We start from the raw sequence: 13034 nt of genomic DNA, 5'->3' as shown, positions 1-13034 counted from the left end.
ATTCAGCCCTTCTCCTTTTCCCTTCCTCCTTCCATCATAACCCTCTAAGAGGGACATAACTTGTCTGCAATTACCCACTGTTAATCTGGGAGTTATTGAATCCTGATGTCCTGAATCCTATTGTCTTAAGACTGTCTTACTCCATATAATTTTTTTAATTCATGGCTTTTCTGTCACTGTTTCAATATGAAAGCTTGTAATAGCTGATACTTGATATAATGACTATGTTCCTTTTGACACTTACAGCATGATAGTCAGAAAAAATATGACTTCTGGAAGGACATGGTGGCTGCTATCCAACATAATTATAAAATATCAGCTTTTAAAGGTAAGTGGGTTCACTGAAGGCTCACTATAACAGCTGAAAATATTACATGTGCTTGCCGGAACAAATATGTTTGCAAGTACACTGTTGGCTACTCAGCATATCTTTTACTTTTCAAGTTTCTAAATAGTTGTATAGTAAACACATGTTTTCTCTGGAATAAAACATCTTTATCTTACCTATTTCGGTTTCATTTCACTGCTTTGATAACTTTAATAACATTTCTGATGTACTGTTTCAATCAATATTTCAATTTTTATTGCTATTTCAACTCCATTTAGAAGGACAAAGGGTTTCTTACTGTGATTGATATGGTAATGTGGACATCCTTGAACTGTGTTTTGAATCCATTCCTTATGATCTTGTAATGATATATAAAATCCAAAATGAATTGGGGAAAGAAATTCAAGTATTAATATTTGATGGCTATCTTCAGTGCTCTAGTTTTGATTAGAATTCTTCATGTAGTATTGACACAATAGAGAGGTTTTGAGCTTCCTAACATTTGCAGAGGACCATTTTTTAATAACAGTGTTTCTACACCCAAAACCAACCTTGTAATAGTGTAATATAAATTAGAGTTGGAAAGCATCTTGTTTACTGTTCAGCAAGAAATTATTTTCCTTCCTTCACAGACATTAACTTCAAAGTTACTCTCAGGCATATAAAATAATAAGTTGATAATAAAGGCTAACCATTGCTTGTGCATGCAGTTAATTGAAATTATTTTTAACACTATTTCTTTTTAAATGTTTGTATGCAGCTCAGTTCTGAATTCTGCACTACTATTACAATTACCTTGGTTGATGCAACATTCACTAGACACAGGGTGTAGTTTGGACTTTCTTAAAACTCACTTTTTGTTCACAACTGTCCCCCTTGCTGTACTACTTTCAAATGTAATTGACAAAATTGTTTCAGAGAGATTCCAAGCAAAAATGGAAATAGATATCAGGATGCAAATGGTAAAAACCAGCAAGATATTACCAAACTGCGTTGTTTGTTGTTGTTACTGTGTTTCTGTTGGAGCTTAGAGTGTGATTGGTAATTATGAATTTCCCAGGGAACTCATTTGTACACAAAATAAATATATCCTTTCTTTTCCACTGATGCAAAGTCAACACTAGGCAACTGTAATAATTTCTTTAGAATTTTTGTTAATTCTTTTCTTCAAACCATGGCAGCTCATTTGTTTTAAAAGGTGTGGATCATGCAACAAAAAACATCATTTTTAAAAGTGTTCTTTGGAAATTAATCAGATCCAAAAAAAAGCCTAAACTTTGAAGTCATACAAGTAATTGCTCAGTTTTATTTATATGTGTCTGCTTGTGTGTGCACTTGGACATATATGTTTATACCTATCAATCAGCTACCTATTTCTATATGTAAATCTGGAATCTGCTAGCAACATTTGCGATATGACTTCATCGTTTCTAGTTTCTGTCAGAGGCACATGCATGCATAAGAGTGTTAAAAATACAGGAAAGTGTAGTAAGTGAGAGGAAAAAGTTTTATAGATAAAGCGCAGTGATATCAGAAGTGAAACAATACAGATTATATGCACTACTCAAGTATTGTAATACAAGAAAGTGATATACTGTGTCATGCGTCGCTTTGAAAGGTTTCACAGTGGTTTTATTTTCCATTTAATAACATAGTCCAGTAGCTAAAGCGCTGAACAGGGAGTCAGAAGAACCAGAGATATTTTCTTCCTATATCACTTACCAGTGATACTCCTATGCAACATCTCTTTTTGCTTTGGGTCCTTCTGTGATACAAGAATAAGGGCACTAATCTTTTATCACTGCTGAAAAAGTGATTTTTTTTTCCTCAGTTTCACATCTTGCATAACTTCCTGAGGAAACTCTCAAACCTGGATCCCAATATCTACATACCATGAAGCCGCAGTTTCTATCATAGCCCAGAATCTGGCCTGAAAACTACAGTCTTTTGACTTAACTCCATGTCTTGTAGAAGTTTTAACCCTTCAGAGAAAAGTAGTGCCCATTAGCAGTTAGTCAAGGTAAAATTTTAAAGGCAAGCTTGTTCAATGGTCAGTTGAGGGGACGCAAAGTTCCCAGCTGGAAACGCGGTCCTCGCGGTGCCATTGTCAGTGGCGGAGCAGAACGACTGACCGCTTTATTTTTTGAAATCCAACGAGTGTTTGCAGTTCACTTTGGTTTGTTGTCAGTATGCCCTTGTGTCTCTACGTCCCTTTTCTTTTTCACAGGATTTTTTTGATCATAATCAGGTGTCTGATGGATTTTGCTTTTCATTGTCTTAGCTATGGTAATTGCCTTAGATAATTGCCCTATGATTTTTTTTTGGATGGCTCTTTCAGATAGGCATGATTGTCCTGACTCAGCTCGATAAAGGGTATTAACCCACTCTTCTCCTTGTAAAGAAGTGAAGAACTGAGGCTTGAAAAAGGAAGTGGGTTCCCAAATAGTCTTGTGTTACTTTAGACATTCCATTGTGAAAAATAACTCAAAAATAGAAAAAGAAAGGAAAAATCTATGAAACAATACTGTCAGAAAAGCTTGGTGTCAGATAGCAATGAACAGAGATATTTGCAATGTGGTCATTTCTTACCTAGTAATACCTGCAAGAGAGCTCTCTGCAATTGATATCCCAGCTAAGCATTACATTACTCGAGAATCCATTTTATTCTCATTACTTTTTTATTATTGCTGGAATAGTTTGTGACTGTAAGGTGATTAACATTACCTTGAATGTATTGGATTTAGTGGATGTTTTATAGATAGTAATGCAGAACATATTAATTTTAAAGAAAACATTATGGGACAATGTATTTTACACTATCAATCTATGTGGATGTATTATGGAATCAAAATATGCTCTTTAGAGGATTAGTAAGAGCTTGAAATACTGTATAATTTTTCCTTGTGAAAATTTAAAGATTTGATGAATTTTTGGACAGAAAAATCAATGGCTTTTTTAGGGAAATGTTGCCAAATATAACTTCTTAAAGCAGAATTTTGTTAACATTTCTTATCTTAAAGGCTACTTTCTCTCCCGAAGACTTGCCTTTCCCTGTAATTTTCCTAACATTTCTACAAACTGTAGCATCCGTGACTGTATAGTTAAAATTATATATTTGAAATATTTTCAATCAGTTTATAAGATTATATGTCATTTTGAAAGTGAAAAGTCATGGCTGCTATGACAGCAGATTTCATAAATTGCCCATAACAAGGCTTGTTAGGATACATGTTTTTGATCACAAGTTTATGGTCTTGGCAGAACATAACCAGTCTAGATGTCTGTGATATGTATGTTTTATCTTTAATATGCAACTTCAGATATAAGAAACAAAAAGCAAAGATGCTTTTCTGCCCAAAGGAAAACCAATCTTGTGCAAAATATTAATAGTTCCTAATGTTAGTGTAGCAGTAGTTAGATACCTTTATTTGTCTTAATTGTGGAAACTGCACCAAAGAAGCAAGTGAAAAGTAAATTTGTTACATTTATTTGCTGTGTTTTCCAAGTAAATACAGAAGGGATTGTTTGGGTGCTTCATGTTTTTGATCACTTAAGGCTTCAGAAATTTCAGTACTTCTTTGGAAGTGATTTTGTACTATAACAGGCTCTTAAGTTTTCATTTGAATCTCATGTTGGATTTTCTTTCCTTTAATATCCAAGATGCAGAAGAAATAGTGGTTTTGGATGGGCTTTATCTTTAGATAGATTGCTGATCTTGTGGAGAAAATATTAAAAAACAAACTTAAAAATCTTACAGACCTTCTCAAGGTCTCCTCTGAACTGAAAATCCAAAGCTAATATCAAAGTATAAGTTGTGCTTTTGCAACAATTTGCTGTATCATCTCTAGCTTTTCACCTTTAAGAATTGCTTTCTTAGTGACTTAGTATCTGAGACTTAATGTGAAAAGACTTAAAAAACCAGGCATGAGGTTCCAAGCTGTAGACTTACTTGAAGTCCCACGTGTTTGAGGAACAAAGACATAAAGCACAAAACCTGATTTAAAGTGGATGGATGGATGGATGGATGGATGGATGGATGGATGGATGGATGGATGGATGGATCATAAGGGTTAGTGAACTATGCTTTTGAGAATGCTGCTTGGGCCCAGTTTCTTCTAAGTTAATTGGAATCACAGGTCAATGTGGTCCTGAGCTGCTGAACACCAAGCATCTCCAACAATTTCAAGCATGTGCTTTGCCATAGATTTCATATGTGAACTAATGAACCAGAAACCTACTGCCTAGTCATATTTTCCAGTCCCTCTATTTGTTTCTGAAACAAAAGTTCCAAGTTGGTAAAATGGATGGGCAGCAGGATGTGCTATGTTTAAATACTGGGAAACACTGTTGAACTAATGTTCCTTTTTTATTTTACTAAATTATAGCCTAAACCACAGGTTTCCTTATCCAGCGGCATTTCAAAAGAGGAAGAAAAAAAAATTCTTAAAGTTACTTTCATTGTAGGTCTTTACAGTTTCCAAAATATTATATAGTTTTGCTAATGATGGGTCAACCATCAAGCAAAAGGTATCCTAGCTTTTTTATTAATTCCAGTGTATTATCAAGTATTAAGGATATTGTTCATTTCAAATGTACACAACCTAACAAGCTGCAAGTTCTGCTTTCATGAAGAAATGGTAATATCACAAAAAATTTAAAGGTAGACCTACATACTTCCTGTGCAAGTGATTAAAAGCTTTTGTTTAAAAAGAAAAAAGTAGATTTAAGGGTTCATAAGGTTTTGATGTATGTGATACTTTTAAAGCATATGAACGGCAACTGTCACTGGAAGAAATGCGTAATCAAACTGTTAAGGTTTCATAATTCCTAAGCTAACTTGTCATAGTAGCATAACAAATTGATGAAATGACAACTTTTTGTGAGACATGTTTGTATGGTAAATATGGTTGTGTCTACTGACTAATTATTGCCATCATCTGATAAATTTAGCAAATAAGTCAAATATATTCCTCACATTATTGTGTTTTAAAGGAATGAACTCTTCAGGAAAAAATCAGGGCAAGAATTATCTCCAGTTTTGGGGTGGTAAAGCTGTTCTGTTTTTGTAAGTGTGTCTGCATGATTGTGAGGATATGTTTTTAAGGTTTGGATTTGGTCAATGTTGCTTTATTGTTCTCTGAATGTTACAGAATGTTAGGAGATTTGAAAATACTGAACGAGTTTGTTGCATCAATGTGCATTAAAGAAAGCCGAATGGATTTTAAGGCTTCAAATCTGGTTGCTTTTTCATATTGGGAAACTTTAGATCTTCAGTAACATGTAATCATTTGTAAATCCACCTTTCTCTAAGGTAGTTATTAATAAGAACAGTAGAACTAAATGAAAACTGTGATTATGATATGGACTCTAATAGAGTTGTCATTCTTGTCTCCTGTTCGACAGCTTAAAAATAAAGCTAGATGTAGAATATTCCTGAAGTGTATTGTCCAGCTGTTGAGGTGACTGTGAGGAATTTGAGACCATTTACTTGGAATGAAATTACTTCAGTTAATTTAAGTATAGTGAAGTATGATCTAGCATCCTTTATTGTGTTATGAGGTGTGATAGTTAGAAATTCTCATTCTCCTTTTAAAAGAAAAAAAGGAAAAAAAGACAAAGACTGTGCATTATATTAATTCATAAAATTTTTATGTTGCATTCAGTCAGACAATTAATCATCATTCAAAACAATTTTTAATGACAATTCTCTAAAAACATACAATATTATACTACTATGTTTGAACCACTCTCTTCCACTTTCTCACTCCCTCCTCCATTCCTTTTGCAATGTTGAAGTTGCATGAGCTGCTAAGGACAAATCAGAGCAGTACCTGGTTAACACGGTCTGAAGGAGAGTGTGTCAGGACAGGGTAAGTGGGATATTAGATATGAGCAAACAGGAAACCTGAGAAAGAAGAGTGAACATAATCAGAGGAGTAGAGACCATTAGATTCTGAATTGGGCAGTTGGAGCCATACTTGGTCATTCTCCATGAGATCGATGACAGCACTGCCAGAAGCCTGGTCAAGGTATCCTTTCTTGTACTCATCATAGGTGTACATAAGTGGGGAACCATTTTTGTAGAGTGCAACCCAAACATTTGTTCCTTTTGCGTGTACATGGTAGGAGAAATAGTACAGTCCAGGGGTCCTGCAGGTGAAGATTCCTGTTCTGGGGTCATAGTGTTGCTGCCTATTGTACAAGATTTTATCAAATTTGATGGGGACTGTTGCTGCAGGGTAGGCTTTTGAGAGGATGACACTGAAAGCAGATACTGGCATCCCTGTCAGAGCTTGGTTTACTCCTCCTTTTATGAAAGATATCCCTGATAGGTCCCGAGACTCTCCTGCTTTAACATAGCCTTCGGGCATCTGTGGGATTACAGCTTGGCCAGGGGGACCAGGAGGACCTGGGGGGCCGGGCATGCCAGGCTCACCATTGCTGCCTTTAGGACCAGGGGGTCCAGGTGGTCCCATGGGTCCACTCAAGCCTTTAGTGGAAATGCCTGCTGGGCCCGGCAGTCCTGGTGCTCCTGGCTCACCCTTTGCACCAGGGGCTCCTGGCACGCCAGGGGGACCGATGGGACCTCTGATCCCAGGTATTCCTGAAGGCCCTCTGGGGCCTGGCTCACCGTTGGTCCCTGGCACTCCCTTGGCTCCTTGTGGACCCATCGGACCAGGCAGCCCAGGTAGCCCAGCAGGGCCTGTATCACCCTTTGGGCCTGGGAGACCTGCGTGTCCCTTAGGACCAGCAAGACCCTGCTCACCTGGGTATCCTGGTTTTCCCTCTAATCCTGGGAGGCCTCGTTCCCCCTTGGCCCCTGGGAATCCTGGCTGTCCTGCAGGGCCCATGTCACCTTTGGGCCCAGGTAGGCCATTCTCACCGGGCAAACCTTTAAGTCCATGAGGGCCCATGTTCCCGGGTGGCCCGACCGGCCCTGGTTCTCCTGGCACACCAGCTGGACCTTGGTCTCCTTTAGGTCCTGGAAGGCCAGGAGGACCTTCAGGCCCTCTGTGTCCCTTCATCCCTGGCAATCCTGGCTTTCCAAAACCTGGGAGTCCTGGGGATCCAGGCAACCCTGCAGGTCCAGGATGTCCCTTGGCTCCAGGGATACCTGCTGCTCCTGGTGGTCCCATTGGCCCAGGCTTGCCAATGCCAACTTCTCCAGGTTCACCTGGGAGACCCTGGGGACCTGGGAGACCAACTGCTCCAGGTGCACCTGGAAAACCTCGGTCACCTTTCAGACCTGGCTGACCTGGCAGGCCATTTTCACCGGGCTTCCCTATCCCAGCAGGACCAGGGGGGCCCCGGGGTCCCTGTGGGCCTGGAAGACCCCTGCCACCTGGGCGGCCTGGAATTCCGAATCCGTTTTCTCCCTTTTGTCCATTTATACCTGGGATACCTGGCTCACCCTTCTCACCAGGGGGTCCCCTTGGCCCCTGAGCTCCTGGAGGGCCTTGTGGTCCTGGCTTGCCAGGGACAGTCAGTCCTGCGGGGCCGGGAGTGCCGGGCGGCCCTTGTGGTCCTCTTGCTCCTGGGAGTCCAGCAGGTCCAGGTTCTCCTTTCTCACCATTTAGTCCTCTTGCTCCTGGCTTTCCTGGTAGACCTGGCACTCCTGGCTTTCCAACTGCAGAGAACCCAGGTGGTCCTGGGGGACCAGGGGGCCCTTGGGGACCTGGACTTCCAAACCCTGGCTTTCCTGCAGGACCTGGTTGTCCTCTTGGTCCAGCAGGGCCTGGGGGACCAGGGGGTCCTTGTTCCCCCCTTACCTGCACACCTGTGAGAGAGAGGAAACCAGATCAACCAGGGCATCTACAACATATTTGCAGGCAATGTAGCATGGTGGTAAAATGCATGAAGGGTTAATTTAACTTCTGCTTCATGGAAGTCAAGTTTCAGCTGCTGTATTTGTCAGTGAGAACCTGACATTCAAGTAAAAGTGTTTCACCGCCCTTACAAGTAACAAGTGCAAATTTGCTGGAAATGTGAGATATAAGGCCTCTAGAATTTTTTTTTTTTTTTTGCTTCAATACATTCAGGATCATCAAAGAACTTAAAAAGTACTGTGCAAGTAGATGCAGCCTATTAAGTAAGGAAAAAACAACACAGACAGGTAACAGATTGAGCAGGTCATCAGACTTGATGAGTGAAATCACAGGAAGCTGTCTGTGCAGGTGCAGCAGCTTTTTGGAAACAACTTGTTGCTATATTTACGTAGTGAGAGTTTTGTTCTTCCCTGCACCTATTTTTCAAAAGTGGCCCAAGGCACTAGTTCTTTTGTAAATATATGAATATTTTCAGGTATTGTCTGTCATAAAAATTTCAGACTTTTGTCTGTCATAAAAATTTCACTCAGTGGCAAGGTCCCAGCTGATAATTCATTTTACTGCTGTCACAATTCTAGCATTATTATGAAGTTTTTTATTACTGCTTCATTTTCTTAGTTACCAAAACAGCAGGTGGAGCCTCTTAACCAAATGTCACAAATAGAGGGATAAGCAAAAAAGCTTACTGCTTAGTTTGTGTGTGCTTGGGAGGAGCCTTCAGCTTTATGTTGAAATTGGCATGCTGATTTGTTGGACATTACATTTAAGTTTAACAAGTTTAACACAGATGCTGTGAGGCTACTTCAGTAGTCTCACACTACAAGTGGCAGCATTATAGAACAAAATGGCATATCTGTGATGGGTGTTAATTTAAGAAGTAATTTTAAAAATAAAAACTGAAGGATACAAAAAGAGCCTGAATTCTGTTTTTTATAATGGCAATACGTTCTATTGAATGCTTATTTAGAAAGTATTATCAATTGATCAACAATTGCATCAGCTACAATTTTTCCTTTCAGCCTCCCACAAAAAGACCAGTGTTACATATATATACACACATGAAAGTTTGTATATATATTATATACATATGTACATATGTATAATATTATATTATATACATTATGTATATATATATTATATACAATGACTGTTTGGCTGTCTCTTAGATAATAAACTGCTTTTTCCAATATGTGCATAGTTTCATTGGACCAAAAGTGAGGTGAAGGAGGAAACTATTCTTCTACATATTGTTGGGAGTTTTTAAATAATAGAGGTATGCTTATGAAATACATTTGATTTTGGTTTGTTATTGTGTCTGCAAGGTTGCCTTCTTCCTGTATTGACAGGGAAATTGTTCTTATCTAGAAAGTGCAGAGGGTGCATTTTCTTTTCTGCTGATGCATAAAATCAGCACAAATGCATATCAACTTATTTTCCACATCTTCCTATCTCATCCTTCTTAAGGCTGTGAACAGGAAGATAGCTGTTAAAATCCTACACATAGAAAACAAGCATGGTGATTTATTTGTGATATATTGACAATTTTTTTTGATGGCAAATTGCATCAGACTTTAGCTCAGAGTGTATCTCCTTATTACTTTTACCATATTTTAGATGCAAATAGCAGTCCTAGGTTCACAGAGATGCCAGTTTTGCCTAAGATGTTAAAGGCATTGTCAGCACTCATGTTGTTATAGAGATTTTCTGTGAGCTCTATTGTTCTGAAGTTGTGCTGCTTTTAGATTAAGATCGTAATTGTAATTAGGCTGTCTAAAAACAATGGTTATTCCTCTGAGGAAAGGACTGCTAAATCTATCAATGAAGTAGAATTTATTTATTCTACTTCATTAAGTAGAATATAAGAAATTCTACTTCTAAGAACATTGAAGTATTGATTGGCTACTCTTTTACATGTCTCAGCACATGCCTTGATGCAAAATTGCTTTACATTTTCTAGTGCCATCAAACCCCATATGTGTATTGAATTAAATATGTAGACTTTAACTAATCTGCAGTAGTGGCTTTTTTAAGCATTGCTGGATAGTGAGACTTCATTCAGTTATTGTTTTCAACCTGGGCTTTTCACATTCTTCAAGCCAAAGAGATACTGGTTAAAAAACTATGTTCTGGAGAGCTGTCAAGACCAAGAGTTTTTAAACAATTTCACCAAAGTAGATGAAGCCTTAATAGGCTTTGGTTGCCAACAGAAATTGTGTGGTCTGTTTTATGTTGTCCTGACTCATGAGTTTTGGGTTTAGACTGAAATTTCAGTTCCAGGCTGCTTTTTCACAAAGCCATACAAAGCAAAAAGATAATTTATTGGTAGCTATATCTATAGAAGTCAGCGTTTGGTGATCAAATTGGAAAAGTAAGCTATGATGAAAAGCTTGCCATTGCTACTTCAGATACTTGCAAATGGAACAACTCACTAGAAAAAAGCTGTATTCATTTGCTCCTGTAGGCTCCTGTTTTATTCCTCCAAGATCATCTCAGATTAGAAGTGATGATCTCCAGCAGTCTTCCCTCTTTAAATGCTTCTAAAATCTCTCTATGGGATGCTTGTTTTCCAGACTCAAGAATAACAGTGCTTCTGCAATGCTTGCTCACCAAATCAAACTCTGTCAAGCACTTGTGAATGACTGGACTCGCATGTCTGTAAAAATGTAGGCTGTTCCTGCTATTGAGGTCTAGTATATAGTCTTCTGTTACATTTCCTAAATTGAGAGCATTTTTTACTTCTCAGGTTTTGATATAATCATTCTCATTCTAAATATGAATTTTCACTCACATTAGATTCTGTGTTTGTATACAAAGTAAAAATTTAGCTCAGGACAATTCATTTCCCCCTTTCACACTATTTTCTGTCTACCCTGATTCTTGCTTAATTTGTTGCTGGTTCCCCCTTTCCCAGATGTTTTCAATACAGGGGGAAAGAAGAACCACTATTAGGAGAAGTGAGTGAAGTATGGTAGAGAATAGCCAAGTAAATATTATACTTCACTTAAAAATAGTATGAATATGTAAATTATTCTGAGTAAAGTCATGGAAAAACACAAGAAAAGTTAAGGAGGAAGGAAATGAAGCATAAAACTCAGTGAGAATTTTTGTTGTATCTGTGTGTACCTAAATTTGATCCAGGAGTCTTAGGGTTCCAGGAAGTCCTTGTGCTGAATAAGACAAGGGATGAAACTATGAAAATATTTTGGTACAGCCCAGGAGAGTATTTTGGGGGTAAGGTTCCCAGCCATGCTGCTCTCACTTGTTTCTCACTGCTGGGATTCTTGGAGCATGTGGGTTGGAACTGATTGGTATGGGGCCAGTGCTGCCACCAGCTGCTATGAGAGCAGAGTGTCTTTGGGCTCCATGTGTGTTGCTCATGATCAGACAGTCCATAGGATCTGTGTGCAGACCTATTCTGAATCAAAACACCCAAATGAGGGTAATGTGGATGCAATGTCCTGAGCAGCAATTCTGCTCTCCAGATTTGCCCATGTCCTTTTTCTAGTGAAGAGAAGCTTATTTGCTAATGCTTATTTGCTAATGCCCAAGTATGATTACTACAACTAAAAGTGGATGAGATACAGCAAAAAAAGAAAACTATTTTGAATAGCCTGATGATGTCTGAAAGAAGGTAATACTATTCTCAGGGGGTAAGGTAGGATGTTTACAAGGAAGATTCACTATTAATTTTAGTGATGACAATTTTGAATAGTCATTATGGATCAGAAGCTTTGAGTTCAAATTTTTTGAAGAAGATGTTGGCCTAAGTATGGAAAAATAAAACAGAACTCAAATAGTTTCAAACATTAGGGATAGCCACCTGTTCATCTTAAAGAGACAGAGAGCATAGCCAGAAATAAGATGAAACAATGTAGCATTGCAGTTATGTATTGCAGCCTGTCCAAGCTGCCATAAGACTGATTTATGCAATTAAGAGGGTTTTTAAAATATACTAAAGCTAGAATTGTTATATTACTATGTGCTTATCCTGATAATTAAAGCATGAGCTTAAATCACTCATGAAAAACTATATAGAAGTTTATGACACATTTGTACAACTATATATAATTTTATTTTGTCTTTCTAGACCTTAAATAGGTCTTCATTTGCCCATATATATCATGTATATATTTAAATTCACACCTAAGGTCTGTTTTGCATACAGATAACATGATAAAATATGTAAAAATTCTTTCTGAATGTAGGTAAGCTTTAGGTGACAGGTCTGTTTCTAGAAACCCCAGTGCTGAATCAAGAAATTAATAATTAGCATGTTGTACATCATTATGTACAAAGTCATGCTATGTTACTCCCACTATTGAAGCAGAGATCTGGAACTTTGCTTCTGCTCTATATGCCTTTGGTGTTTATTGTGTAAAACATTTATGTGGCAGGTGTGCATCTTTGTCTGTAGGAGGCAACTCCAGAGCCACTGTAAATTCTTTCTGCAGTGATAAAATAATTTCAATAAACCTAAATTGTTGGTGAAATTTGAATATCAGTAGTATAAGCAAAGAGCCTTTGTTCATGTATTGAACCTCTAGGAATAATTGTGTTAGTTTATTATGAAAAAATAGTAAACTTACCTTGACTCTTTACATTGTATGGTAGAAAATGTGGCCCCTTGATGCTGGATTGTTTCTGATATCGCTCAGAAAAATATCCATCACCACCATGGACAATGTTCAGACAAAACAGCAGCAGTAAAGATACTTGTAAATGCATCTTCCCAAATTGGTTCTGTGTTAGAAAAGGTAGAGAAAGTTTGTTGTAAAGAAAAGCTTTTTAGCTCTGGTTTTGGAGATGAGTTTTCTTAAATTATTAGTATTAAAAGTAACAATATTTTGTGCTTACTTCCATCTGCTTTCACTAGTTTTGAA

General features: G+C 38.0%; 2 protein-coding genes across 2 annotated transcripts in view; one reads left to right on the top strand and one right to left on the bottom strand.

Moving 5' to 3' along the window:
• NT5DC1 (5'-nucleotidase domain containing 1) overlaps positions 1-13034 on the top strand; it is a 137377-nt gene that overhangs the window by 10574 nt on the left and 113769 nt on the right. Inside the window, exon 6 of the mRNA XM_058801870.1 lies at positions 247-328. Coding sequence (XP_058657853.1) covers positions 247-328 — 82 coding nt within the window. The remainder of the gene's footprint in view (positions 1-246; positions 329-13034) is intronic.
• COL10A1 (collagen type X alpha 1 chain) lies at positions 6085-12879 on the bottom strand. The gene is made up of 2 exons (XM_058801869.1): positions 12741-12879; positions 6085-8105 (listed from the first exon to the last, which is right to left on the bottom strand). The coding sequence occupies exons 1-2, from the start codon at positions 12877-12879 to the stop codon at positions 6211-6213; spliced, it is 2034 nt and encodes a 677-aa protein (XP_058657852.1). The 3' UTR covers positions 6085-6210.

This window comes from Ammospiza caudacuta, chromosome 3 (genome assembly GCF_027887145.1).
Source record: "Ammospiza caudacuta isolate bAmmCau1 chromosome 3, bAmmCau1.pri, whole genome shotgun sequence".
NCBI lineage: Eukaryota > Metazoa > Chordata > Aves > Passeriformes > Passerellidae > Ammospiza > Ammospiza caudacuta.
Note: the sequence above shows the minus strand (reverse complement) of the source record. Positions and strands in the feature narration are given on the sequence as shown.

Coding starts and splice junctions, on each gene's coding strand:
- COL10A1 (XM_058801869.1), bottom strand. CDS start 12,879: ATGCATTTACAAGTATCTTTACTGCTGCTGTTTTGTCTGAACATTGTC. Junction 8,106..12,740: donor ATACAATGTAAAGAGTCAAG/GTAAGTTTACTA, acceptor TCTCTCTCACAG/GTGTGCAGGTAAGGGGGGAA.